The following is a 14,072-nucleotide window of genomic DNA, read 5'->3' on the forward strand; positions in this document are numbered from 1 at the left end:
TCAGGCCCCCGTGGCGTCACTGGATATGTATTCGGAAATATGTAATTTATTTTCTCATTTGAATTGTAATTGGAAGCACATTCCTTGCTTTGCCAATCACTTGGCAGACTCCCAAACCAAAGAGGGCATTTCACTCTAACACCTTGCTGTGGAGGCAGCCCCCAGACCTAGGTTTCTGTTATGAACCCAACAACAGGCCGAGTCATGCAGACGCCATGGCTGCGTCAATTACTCTGGCTGAGTCAGTTACTTAGTCATTTAGTTTACTTTTCAAGTTAAATGCCATGGAGGGGCAAAATTGTAATTTTCCGTTGAACCTTTTGATTTTCAAGTTAAATGCCATGGAGGGGCAAAATTGTAATTTTCTCTTGAACCTTGTGGTTAGGAACCCTATTTAGAGGGGGAATGGAATGAAAAGAGGAAAAAGTCTGAATTTAGGTCAAAACAGAGGGCTTGAGTTCTCCTAAATGAGCTTGAGGGTTTTCAAGTTTTCCTTCGGCTTGATTTTCTATTTTTTTCTTCTTCCGTACGAATCGCCGTGTTAGATCCAGGGGCCGTAACATTTTGGTATCAGAGCTGAAACAATGAGCGATTTGTGGATCGTAGATGAAATATGCGCAGTACTGCGCGAAGAAATCTCAGCTATGCTACATCAGTCTGCCATTAACATAGAAGAAGGTTGCTAGAATTCAAGAAGCGTCAATTTTTTTTTCAGAACGGAAGCTGAGCGCCAGTAAGGGTTCCAGCCATGGTTTCTTCGTCCGCAAAAACCTCAAATGCGTTGTCCTCGGTTTTGGAACTCCACGCAATCCAAACCAAGGGAGGGAACTCTGGCGGGAAGGCAGACATGCAATCCAACAGCAGCATGAGGGCAGTGTGGAGGCTTCTTCCTGGGGGTATGGCAACTTGGGCTTCGAAAATTTCATTGCGGACCAGTTGGGTGTTCCAGGAAGTAGTTACTGCAAGGGGTTCTTGGAACTCTAGTCGGGATGGTAATGTGTATGGTGGCAGTGGGGGAGGTGGTTATGGTGCCCCACCTAGCAGTGATAGAGGTTTTGGTGGTGATAAATTTGGAAGTGGTGGCGGGAGCTATCCTGGGGGTGGCGGGAGCAACGCTGCTCAGAATTATCAGGGCGGACAGGTATGCTCAATCATCTAACTAATCCAGAGCTCTATGAAGACATGGGAATTTCTGGAATGTGTTGGAGGGAGCTGACTACCGTTGATTATGGGATCCTAAAAATTGTAACTCTTCTGTTTGCTAAAAGGCTGGACAGAAAGGGGGTGTATGGGATGTCTGTGCTCAGAAGTCTTATTGAACAGGGGAAGGTGAGGAATTACAGTACTGTTGTTGGAATGTGTTGGAGGGAGCTGAATGCTATTGATAATGGGATCACCGAAATTGTAACTCTTATGTTTGAGAAAAGGCCAAAAAGAAAGGGGGAGTACGGGATGTCTGTGTTCAGAAACCAGAAGCCCAGGAGAAGTGAGATCAATTTCTTGGCGACCTTTTTCATTATCAAAATGGCTGATGGATCATACCGTCCATCTGTTTATGAGAAGATACGCACTCAGTCTCATCTTTTCTCAAGATTGTCTCCTAACCTGCATGCTAGAAATGTGGGCCTCCGCAACTTCTCTGGTGCTCAATACATGAATGGAGGCCTCCAAACCTCCGTGATTCATGAAGCTAATGGGCCACTTGGCATGCCTTTTGTCTCACCTTCATCTCCACTGTTTGTCCAAGCACCTTCTGAAAAAGGTGCTAAGGCTTTCCTTATTGAATTTCTTATGGGAGGTGTTTCTGCTGCTGTCTAACAACAGCAGCTGCACCAATTGGGCAGGTGAAGCTCTTGCTCCAGAATCAGAATGAAATGATCAAAGCTGGAAGGCTCTCTGAACCTTACATGGGCATTGGTGATTGCTTGGCATGAACAATCAAGGATGAGGGTTTTGTATCTTGGTGGAGGGGAAATACTGCAAATGTTATCCGTTACTTCCCCACCCAGGCCCTTAACTTTGCCTTTAAGGATTATTTCAAGAGACTCTTCAATTTCAAGAAAGATAGAGATGGATATTGGAAATGGGTTGCTGGTAACTTGCCATCGGGAGGATGTGATGGTGCTTCTTCCCTTCTCTTTGTCTATTCACTTGATTATGCTCGAACCCGTCTAGCCAGTGATGCCAAGGATTCCAAGAAGGGAGTCGAGATGCAGTTCAATGGTCTTATAGATGTCTTCAAGAAGACACTTAAATCAGATGGCATTGCTGGTCTTTATTGGGGATTTAACATCTCCTGTGTGGGAATTATTGTCTACCGTGGACTCTACTTTGGAATGTATGATTCCCTTAACCCTGTGGTTCTGGTTGGCGAGCTACAGGATAGTTTCTTCGCATGTTTCTCGCTGGGTTGGGGGATCACAATCTGTGCTGGGTTGGCTTCCTACCCAATTGATACTGTTTGAAGAAGGATGATGATGACATCTGGTGTAGCTGTGAAGCTATCTGGGACCTTAAAATATGACTGTGTTAGTCCAAATAGTAAAGGTACACTTTGCCATGCTGTTGAGACTGATACTGATATAGAAATTGTTGAGACTCCAGGGTTACTTGTACACTCTGCTCGAGGTAATTCACCAGAAAAACAGAGTGCGGTTGAGACTGATGTAAAATTGCAGGAGGTGTGTCAATTCGAGCAACCTCAGGATGAAGTGGCAGGATGTGATTGGGAAAATTTAATGTCCGATGCTGCTGATCTTTTGATATTCGATGCATCTTCTACACCTGAAGCTTGTAGGGTACAGAATCAGAAACTGGTGGAACATGAAACTGTGAATTTTTTCTGCTCATGGTCTGGATTTGAAACGTCAAAGGTGAGTACCCTGCTTAGTCCTGTTAATTAGCTGAAAGATATATTGAAGCAGGAAATAAATGAATTTGAAAGGGCCTTCGTTCTCGCTTGTGCTCCATTATTTGTCTCATTGACCTCTTGCATGGTAAGTGATGGTGCTGGATTGCTTCTGCCTCTAACTGGCTCCAATAATGCTGTAATTGCTGTTTCTGACAATGAACCAACCAGTATAAGGGCTTATGCACTTAGTTCAAAGGTGGATATGGATTACATGACTGATAGGTTTGAGTGGCATGAAATCTGGCATGAGAATGATAATAGCAGAGAAGATAATCTTGAACAGGCAAAGGCACGTGCAGGCAGTATTTATGCTGAGATTCTTAGCCATGGAATGTCAGGTGACGCTGATCACATTACTCAGCCACACACTGATGGGAGGGGGGGCATTTTGGCTATGACTACTGCGCTACACTAGTCAGGGCTTCATCCGAATCCAGTCGATTATGTACATGCTCATGACACATCCTCTACACTGGGTGATGCTTTTGAAGCCAATGCAAGTTCAGGGGTTTTGGCATTGTCTCAAAAAAAGGGTGCTACTGGTCATCTCCTTGGGGCAGCTGGGACAGTTGAAGTAATCTTTGCTGCCTTGGCACTACACTAGGGAATGGCTCAACCAACCATACATTGTCACCATGCAGATCCTGTTTTCCATGATGGTTTCAGGCCTCTGAGTGTTTCAAGGTGCAGCAAATTGAGGGGGTTAGTGCTGCTGAGTCTTCTCAATCCCAGGGGGCTGGTCATGATGTTGTTGCTGCCATGCTGGAAAAGTGTGGGCAGTGCACCCTTGCCAATGGGAGGCCGCCGTGAGGGGCTGTTTCACACCAGTCCAGGACTGATGGAGGGTAGAGATGCTACTTGGAGAGATGTGGTGACGTTCGGCACGCATCCCTACCTTCGACCTTGAGGACAAACTCGTTCTCCAGGGGGGTGTAATGTTATGAACCCAACAGCAGGCCAAGTCATGCAGACGCCGTGGCTGAGTCAATTACTCTGGCTGAGTTAGATACTTAGTCATTTAGTTTACTTTTCAAGTTAAATGCCATGGAGGGGCAAATTTGTAATTTTCTCTTGAACCTTGTGGTCAGGAACCCTATTTAGAGGGGGAATGAAATGAAAAGAGGAAAAAGTCTGAATTTAGGTCAAAACAGAGGGTTTGAGTTCTCCTAAACAGAGGGTTTGAGTTCGAAGGTTTTCAAGCTTCCCTTCGGCTTGATCTTTTTTTATTTTCTACTTCTGTACGAATCACCGTGTTAGATCTAGGGGCCGTAACAGTTTGTTTGTACTTTATTTCTTTTTTAATCTATCTACACACTTCGAAAAAAAAAAGTTTTATGCAGATCTCTATTCTAAGGAGTGTCCTCGTCGCCCTAAGCTTCAACCCCGTCACTTTGCCAGTCTCCGTTGTCGTTGCCTTTTTCCTTGAGCTTCCTTTCCGATCTAGAGATTGAGAAGGTTGTTCTTGGTTTGGCTTGTGATCGTGCGCCAGGTTCGGACGGTTTTAATGAAGATTTCTGCCACGGAACTTGGCCCATTATTAAGTAGGACATTTATAGTCTGATTTGGGGCTTCCACAAGGACGACATCACTTTCAGAAGTATGGGGGCTTCCTTTATTGGCTTAGTTCCAAGAAGGTCAATGTTGAGCAGCTAGACGACTTTCGGCCCATCACTCTCGTCTCCAGCTCGTACAAAATTATTTCATGGCTCCTCGCTGGGCGTTTGAAGACTTTCCCCCCGGGTCATTCATAATGGTCAAGGCGCTTTCCTTAGGGGAAGGAACATCCTTGACTCTTCCATGGCGACTCATGAGCTCTTCGATCATTTGTCCCGCTCTAGCTCTCCGCGCTTTGCTTTGAAGTTGGATCTTGAGAAGGCATTCGATAGGGTCAATTGGGACCTCTTGGATGATCTTTTGGGCTAGATGGGCTTCGGTGACCGTTGGTGGTTTTGAATTAGATCTTGTGTTTCTTTGGCCTCCTTTTCCCTCCGTCTCAATGGGACCGTTTGTGGCTTCTTTAAGGGATCAAGGGGCATCCGGCAAGGGGATCCACTCTCCCCCCTTTTATTCAATATTGTGGTTGAGCTCCTCTCGGCCATGACCTATAGGGCAAAGGAGGTTGGCTGGCTTGAGCCGATTAGTAGCATTGAGGCCTTCAACGTTCCCCTTCTGCAGTATGCGGATGATACTTTATTATTCGGGGTTGGATCCTTGGATTATATTGTGAAGATCAAGGCCTTGTTGGGTCTCTTTGAGATTGTTTTGGGGCAGAAAGTGAATTGGCTAAAGACATCTTTGGTGGAGTTTAACATCAACGCGGAGGAACTTCGGTCCATGGCGGATCTCTTGGGTTGCTCTATCTCTACCCTACCCGCCACCTACCTCGGTCTCCCTTTCTTTACCTCTCGCATCAGCAAAGACCAATGGAGCCCGGTTATTGAGAGATTGGAATCTCGTTTGGCTACTTGGAGAGGTCATTTCCTCTCTAAAGCTGGAAGACTTACCCTTCTCAAATCATGTTTGGTTGGAATCCCGACTTACTTTATCTCGTTTATGCATTGCCTTGCTGCAATTTGCCATCAAATCGATGGCTTGATGCGGAGATTCCTTTGGCAAGGTACCTCTACTGAGTTCAAGTACCATCTGGTGAGATGGAAGGATGTGTGCATTCCCAAATCTACTGAGGGATTGGGTATTAAGCTCTCCAAGGATATGCATATGGCCCTCCTTAAATGGATCTAGAAATTCAAAACTACTGACAACAATCTTTGGAGATTAATGGTGTCGTTTAAGCTCAACTGGTATGAGGCGTGGTGGACCTTAGGGGGGAGGAGAGCTGCCCTATCTCAAATTTGGAGAGCTATTTTTCCTCTCCTTCCATTGTTCCAATCAGGCATCCACCTCCATGTTGGGAATGGTCGCTCGATCTGTTTATGGGAAGATAGATGGGTTAGTTGTGGGCCTCTGAAGGCCTCTTCTGGCGGGCCTCCACGCAGAGCTGCTTATCGATTGCGGATGCTTGGGGTTTGGGAGATTGGGATCTTCTTTTGCATCGGGGCCTGAATGATGTTGATGCCCTTCTTGCCTCTCGACTGTTGGAGGTGATTTCCGCCTCAATGCCTTGTGATACTTTGGATGATTTGATGCTTTGGTGGCCTGAGGCTAGTGGATTGTTCTCGGTCTCTTCCGCCTACTCCTCCATTAAGGGATGGACCTCGGCTACCCCCAATCATGAGGTGGATTTTATTTGGCATCTCTCTGCTCCCCCAAAAGTTAAGTTCTTCCTCTGGAGTGCTGGGCTTAACAAAATTCTCACTACTGTCAACCTCCATCGTCGTGGTAATCTCAACGTGTGCATCTTGTGCTCCCTGTGTGGCCTTGATGAGGAGACTTCTTGCCACCTATTTGTGTCCTGTCCTTACTTGTGGTCCGTTTGGATGAGCATCCTCAGCCAGTTTGATATTCAGCTTTGCCTGCCAGAGGACATCCTCTCGGTTGGATGTTTACTTCTCGGGATTCCCCTCCCTAAATTGGGGAAGCTGATCATCTCTACTTGTGTTCTTTTCATCACCTGGGGCATCTAGACGGAACACAACAATAGACGCTTCAACACCAAGCATCTCTCTCCGTGACCGGGTAATCTCCTCTGTTACTGGCCACATCTCTACTTGGCTTTACTCCAAGGAGTTTTCCGCTCTTTCTGGGCTCTTGCTCAGGAAGAATTGGAGTACCATTGCTCATATGGGAGGCCCGTCGAAGTCTCCAATGATGCATGAATGGCAACCCCCTGATCCGGACTACATCAAGATGAACTTTGATGGAAGCTCCCTCGGCAATCCTGGCTTGGCTGGATACGGTGGTGTCTTTCATGATTTGGATAGTAATCAGCTTTTGTCCTATTTTGGACTTGTATGCATTTCTGACTCCACTGCTGTTGAGCTTTAATCCCTCCTTAGAGGCCTCATCATCTTTTGTGAGCATTTCTCCGGTCTGCTCCACATTGAAGGAGACTTTGCGGTGATTGTTGGATGCTTCTCCTCTCCCTCTTCCCTGCCGTGGCGTCTTTGGGATGTTTGCTATTCCATTATGGATATTCTTCCCCATCTTACCTGTATTTGGTTCCATGTGCCCACATCTGCAAATTCTGTTGCAGAAAGGTGTGCTAAGCAGGGGGCCTCCCTCCTTGCCCCTCTTGTTAGGGGGAGGCCTGCCTAATCTTGTTTGCTTTGTTTCTGGTTTAATAAAATCATCACTTCTCAAAAAAAAAAAAAAAAAAAAAATCTGTATGAAAGTTATATGTAATAGGGAGGTAGAAGAGTTAAACGGAGGAGAGCATTAAATAAAAACGAGAGTAGAAAGTAAGGAAGGGAGAAAGAGCTGTTAAAACTGCCTACCTATAGAGAAGAGGAGATGATTAGTGCTTGTGCTGTTGTTCTGATGGACCCATCCTTTTCTTATTGATAAGTTATCACAAATATATTGATATGCCCGTAGTATTATATTTTATTACATTTTAACAAAGATAATATTAAGTGCGGCCCTAATTAAAATATTGACTGGTAGCACATACGAATGTGAAGATAAGTTTACTTGCTAATTTCCTAAAGCAAAGTGTTATGACTGAACTTTGGTTAGGGAAAGATTTATATGTTATTGATTCACATACATCCATGCAGGGATTTGCATTCATACGGTTATACATTTATAAATTTCTAAAAGAAAAATCTTGAAGAAACTGAATTTACAAATGTCACTTTAAAGCTTTCAAAATCCTTCTATGTCCAGGATGATTTACCGAGTTCATTGTTCTTTTTGAGTATGAAAAGTAAAAACATAACATGCATGAGAATATAGTTTCTGACAGAGGTTCTTCTGTATGATCTTCTTCTCATTTTCTATGCTTTTTCAGGTAGACTGGCTTGTAAGTTGTATGAGAACATGAGAAGAGAGGCAGCTGCTGTGAAGATTCAGAAACAATTGCGTAGGTACCAAGCTTGGAAGGCCTACAAGCAACTACGTTTGTCAGCAGTTATCTTTCAAACAGGTTTCAGAGCAATGTCTGCTCGCAATGAATTTAGATTCAGGAAGCAAACTAAAGCAGCAATCCTCATTCAGGTTTTTGAGTTTGTTAATTACACAACTTTAAGTGAAACATTTTTAGATATTTTATCCATGTAACTCAATCTTGATATCTCTCCTTTTAGGCCCAATGGCATCGCCATAGAGAGTACTCTTATTACAAGAAATTGCAGAAGGCATCAGTAGTTACTCAATGCAGATGGAGAGGAAGGATTGGAAGGAGAGAACTCAGGAAGCTCAAGATGGTCTGTGAAACCATAGTTCACTCACAATTTCATTAAACAAACAAAACATTAGTTATAAATGTATACTTACAACTGTTAGACAACTATTCACGGTAAAATGCTTTCATATTGGCAAGTTTGTTCCTTGGTTAAGTATTTATGCATCTTTCTAGGCTGCTAGAGAAACAGGTGCTCTTAAAGAAGCGAAGGACAAGCTTGAGAAACGAGTTGAGGAACTCACCTGGCGGTTACAGTTGGAGAAGCGCTTAAGGGTAATATACATGTGCTAAAAGTATATGTCTTAGTATTTTTTTTTTTTCGTTGAAATGATTATGTCTTAGTATTGTTGCCAGTTTAAGAGTTTAAATATTGATAATTTAGATTATATATGCAGACCGACCTGGAAGAAACAAAAACACAGGAAATTACAAAGTTGCAGAGTTCTCTTCAAGTCATGCAGGCCAAAATTGATGAAACAAATGCATTGCTTATCAAGGAACGAGAGGATGCACGGAAGGCAATTGAAGAAACACTACCAGTTGTCAAAGAAACCCCTGTGATGGTGCAGGATACAGAAAAGATTGATACCCTGACTGCACAGGTGGAAAAATTGGAGGTAACACAATTCGTGTTAGGCCAAGAGATCCACATAATTTTGTTTTTTTGAAACTTTATTTTGTTAGTGTTTATCAACAAAATGGATCTATTTTTTTGGGGGGTACTAATAACGATTCTGCTCCATTCTTTGTGGCCATTATGATCTCCTTTTTGGCCTTTCTTATGAGTCGTTATCCTCCTTTTGTGCCATATTCCAGGCCATGTTGCAGTCAGAAACACAAAGGGCTGATGAATCTGAGAGAAAATACTCTGAAGCACAAAAAGCAAATGAAGAAAGAAAAAAGAAGCTTGAGGAGACAGAAGGAAAAGTTCAGCAACTTCAGGAGTCTTTGAACCGGTAAATATGATCTCTTATAATTCTCAATTACATCTGTTTATGATTTGAATTTATTCTGTAAATTTCTAACTAGTCTTAGTCTATATCAAGCAACGACCTTGGTGACTGTTTAAGTCATTTAAGTGAATTTATCTGAATATATATATATTTTGTCTATCAAACAAGAATGATGGGTGAGTATGAGTGTGGTGTGTTCATTTGAAAACCATAATTAAAATGGTCTTGTTCATCTTTCCAAGCTAAAAAATTTCCTTGTTACCACTTTCATGCTGCATCCATTCATAGGAACATGCTGTACTGTGTATGAGGTTAGTAATTGATTCCAGTACCCTATCATGAGGAATAATATTTAGGTCTCAACGTATGTGACTGAAAAAGGAAGTCAGTTCCAAGTTGTTTTGAGGATATATATTTCTTTATGGCAGCACAAGCTAGTTTTACATTATCTGTTGTTTTCATCGTCCTTCTGTTGGAAGGCTGAAAATATATGGCTCTTTATCACACTTAGACACAAGTTGGTATTTCCTATCTTCTTCCATTTGTTAGAAGTAAATGACATCATAGTTGTACAATAATGTGATGATGGTCCATCCAAGGATTGCATGATCATCTCAGCGAGGGAAACACCCTCTTTTGCTAGCTTGTCTGCATGCTCATTTGCTGAGCTTGGAGTGTGCACCATGATTGCCAGATGTAGATTTCTTCAACCAAAATTAGGAGATGCCAGGAGTATTTGCTCCCTTCTTGCACCACGGGATCACTATGAGACTCTCCCCTTGAACCATAGGAAAGGTGCTGAAATGATTGTCGGCAATGCAGAGCCCATGGAGAAGGGCAGTAGTGTCCGCAAGGTGGGATCACACACATGTGGGGTAGAGTAGGAGAGAACAATATCTCCATTGTGATTTTTGAATGTACTACCAAAGCCAACCAAACTGCAGAAGAGAATAAGAGAAGAGAAGAGAGAAAATGGAGAAAGGAGAGAAAGGAGTGAAGAGGTAGGAGAGAATGAAAGAAGAGTAGGACGAAGAGGCTACCTAGAGGAAAGAAGGAATACAAGTAATACAAGAGCCTACAAGGTAGAGAAGATGATTGAAATCGGCATCAATGTAAAGGAAAAGCCCTGACATCTGAAGATGAAGACAATGCTCATGGAAATGCTGTTATTCTACCTGCCAATGAAGATGAAACCGAATGGCAAACCGTTTGTAATAGAAGAAATTGTCCAAACAAAGCAAAAGAAGATGACATGGATACTCTTTTTCGATATGGTATTTCTTCTATTTGTATTCGAAAGATTGCTGTTTGAACGGGATTCATCATCAGACTAACTGCGAGAAATAGAACAAAAAGATCTTTCATCTATTCCTTATTCTGCTTGCCAAGCTTTTGTCAAGCAAGTTGAGGTTGTCACTGCTGCAAATAACAAGAATGGATATACAAAGGAGCTATGGACTGAATCATTGGTCTTTTACTTCTCTGTTTTCCAGTATCTTGGAAACAGAAAATTTAAGATCACACAGTGTAGTAAAGGTAAAATCATGGGACGTGTTTACATCCCAGAGGTTACAAATACAGGATTTGGATGGAAAACTTTATTAGAGCATCTCTACTGACTTGGTCCACCAAAATCAAAAGAAACATAGTCTCCAATTCCACCCCATCAATTCCCTCCATTGCCACAGGGAAAATATATGGTCACCCCTTCATCACCAGTTCAAGTTACTCATGCATCGACTACTATTTCCTTAGACCCTCTGATGCAACCACTAGAAGTTTCCATCCCAAATCAGATTATTGTGGAGGGATGTGACAAACTGGCTTTCTCTATTGTCGTTAATGTTGATCTTGGATTAGAAGAGGGTTTGTGATTTCTAATTGGTTTGCTGAACTCTCCATCTAAACTACATTCCACATCACTCTTATTTAGGAGATTATATCTGGTTAATCTCTTTTTGCAATTCAGCAGATAAGGATTCAGCACTCAATCTGCATCTTGCTCCAGAACTCAGAATCACTACCATTCATCCTTGGATTCCTTCATCTTTGGACAAACCTCTTGGACAATGGATTAGAGTTTTTGGATTACCTTTAGAGTTTTGACATGATGATACTTTAAATCTAATTGCAATGTCTTTGAAAAATATGAAAAGCTAGATGAACCAATGCAGGAAAGGTTTAGGGTTTAGGGTCTAGATTTTGCTCAGTTTTTTATTATTCTAGAAAAACCATGGATGACTTTTGTGAAAGTCAATTCAAGCAATGACATCTCTGGATTCAAGTTCATTTTGAAATAATCACCCCTCTGGTTTCTCAGAAGCCTGCAAGCAGCTGTCTAGGAAGAACAATATGACTTAACCCAGACGAACCACACTCAGACATGCTTAACCTAGTCAACTCAAGCCAACAGGATCATGCCGAAATTAATGGGGTTAGTAATTTTGACACCTTAATGGTCAACGTTTTAAATTCGAATTTGAATCATATTCAAATTTCATGAACTCATCTGGCCATAATGTCATCTGTAATGTCTCATCAATGCCATAATTGTCACAACAAAATAGCTGTTAGCAATACCAAACAGCTTAACCTGCCAAATCAGTTGCCATTCGATAGCACATCTACCAAAAAGTGTAGTCCATCCACCTCTGTTGTTAACCTCAATGTCATGCCAGAAACAACCTCCCTCCTACCCGAATTTGATGTTGAATCTCAATTCAAAACTATTCCAGAAAATGCCACCCAACTACCCGCAATTAATGCTGATTCTCAGCTTAATAAATCTCGCAAAATGGTCAGAATGGAAGCCGAAAATCTTCCCAATGATCCTTTTGAAACCTCTCTAAACAATTGGGGAAATCCTTCCACATCCATCAATCATGATCGTCAATTAGCTATTTTGAAAACTCCAATCCTTGTCAGTCATCCTAATCTAGAAATGGTATACCCCATCTTCACCTATACCTGATTTATACCAGAATGAGCACTCTGATTCCGAATCCTCTATCTATCAATTGAATATTTTTTTTTTTTTTGAAATGGTGCTGAATTTTATTAAGACAAAAACTCAAACGAGCAGATTACAAAGGGGGGAAGCCTTACCAAACAATGAAAGATTGCCGGGAAGTTTTGAATTTTTCCAATTTATCAGCCAAAGAGTTAGTTGATCTAGGAATGAGATTCCAATTACAATGAATAGATGACACAATGTCAGCAATACAATTGAACGACTTTGAAGCTGCCCAAATTTCTTGCCAACCGCCTCAAATCCCTCCTTCCTAAAATCATTAACCCTTGTCAAAGTGCTTTTATTCGTGGTTGAAATATTCTTGACTCATCAATGGCGGTCCATGAACTCCTAGACTCCTTCAAAAAATCCAAGCTGCCCAGATTTGTCCTGAAACTTGACTTTGAAAAAGCCTTCGATCATGTCAACTGGAAACTAATTGACCAACTTTTTGACAAATTGGGTTTTGGGACCCGTTTGAAATTCTTGATGAGAAGTTGTATCTCTACAGTGTCATACTCTATCCTTGTTAACAGAAAACCTTGTGGTTTTTTTAATGCAACCAGAGGCATTCAGCAAGGGGACCCTTTTATCTCCTTTCCTCTTCACTTTCATTGCAGAACATCTGGCGTCTATAGTCCGTCTTGCAAAAAAATTTGGTTTGCTTAGCCCCATCTCTGATGACCCTAGTCAAGATGTTGCCCTCCTTCAGTATGCTGATGACACCATTCTCTTTGGTGAAGGTACAATGAACCAAATTTCTCATATTAAAGCTCTGCTTTACTTATTTGAACTCTCATTTGGACAAAAAGTAAGCTGGATAAAATCCTCCATCATTGGCTTCAATATTGATCCAAAAGTGTTGAACTCTAAGGCTAGTTATCTAGGATGCAAAATTGTTACACCTCCTTGTACCTATCTAGGCCTCCCCCTATAATCTGCTCTGCCTTCCAAAAGCTCTTGGCATCCCGTTATTGAGCATCTGGAGGGCTGTCTGGCTTCCTAGAGAGGAAGATTTCTCTCCAAAGTAGGTATGCTTGTTTTTATTAAGTCTTGCCTTCACGGTATCCCATCTTATTTCCTCTCATTATATCAATGTCCTGCCTCTATCCGGAAAAGAATTGAACTCCTCAAAAGGAGATTTCTATGGGGAGGACCAAACAGTGAAAGGAAGTATAGTCTTGTGAAATGGGCTGAGGTATGCAAACCTAAACTCCTTGGAGGTCTTGGGATCTGTGATACTGCTACCACTAATTCTGCTCTGCTGCTTAAATGGATTTGAAAATTTAATTTGTATCCTAATTTGATTTGGAGGACTTTAGTTGCCACTAAAGAAAATAAATTATCTGGATGGTGGACTAAGGGTGGGAGATGTAATAGGTTGTCCCTAGTATGGAAAAAAATTGTAATTTTGTTACTTAATTTCAAAAACGCAGTCAAATGCTACATTGGTAAGGGAAATCTAGCAAAATTTTGGTCAGACTGGTGGACGGGCTCGAGCAGTATCACTATCAGCCATAGTTTGTTTCAAACTTGGCCAGAAATGTGGAAACCACTATCTCAGACTAGTGGACCGATTCTAGAGGATGAAACTTAAATCTCCAGAGAGCGCTTTCGGACTTAGAGGCTCTAGTGGCATCCAACCTCATCACTTGTCTATCCTCCATGAGCCCTCAGAATGTGCCTGATACACTCATATGGGCACCTTGCTCCCTAGGTACTTTTTCAACTTCCTCTGTTTATAATTTCTTGAGCTGCCCCAACCCCCCACAAATCAATCATCTTGCAGCCATCGCATGGACCTTACTTGCCCCTTCTCTTGCAAATTTTTTTATCTGGAGCGCATGTCGGAAAAAAATCCTCACGTCTGATTCTTTAATCCGACGAGGAACCCCT

At 42.1% G+C, this 14,072-nt stretch overlaps 1 protein-coding gene and 1 pseudogene across 1 annotated transcript in view; both read left to right on the forward strand.

Moving 5' to 3' along the window:
• The window catches only part of LOC137934522 (myosin-9-like), a 40,695-nt gene that overhangs the window by 20,278 nt on the left and 6,345 nt on the right, over nt 1-14,072 (forward strand). The window contains exons 21-25 of the mRNA XM_068778915.1: nt 7,821-8,026; nt 8,116-8,235; nt 8,388-8,486; nt 8,609-8,830; nt 9,030-9,169. Coding sequence (XP_068635016.1) covers nt 7,821-8,026; nt 8,116-8,235; nt 8,388-8,486; nt 8,609-8,830; nt 9,030-9,169 — 787 coding nt within the window. The remainder of the gene's footprint in view (nt 1-7,820; nt 8,027-8,115; nt 8,236-8,387; nt 8,487-8,608; nt 8,831-9,029; nt 9,170-14,072) is intronic.
• Nucleotides 1,525-4,285, forward strand: LOC137934174 (ADP,ATP carrier protein 3, mitochondrial-like; annotated as a pseudogene).

The sequence above is a fragment of the Aristolochia californica genome, unplaced genomic scaffold, assembly GCF_029961685.1.
Source record: "Aristolochia californica isolate CCGP_79_NKW_82.1479 unplaced genomic scaffold, dmAriCali1.0.hap1 SCAF_6, whole genome shotgun sequence".
In the NCBI taxonomy this organism is placed as follows: Eukaryota; Viridiplantae; Streptophyta; class Magnoliopsida; order Piperales; family Aristolochiaceae; genus Aristolochia; species Aristolochia californica.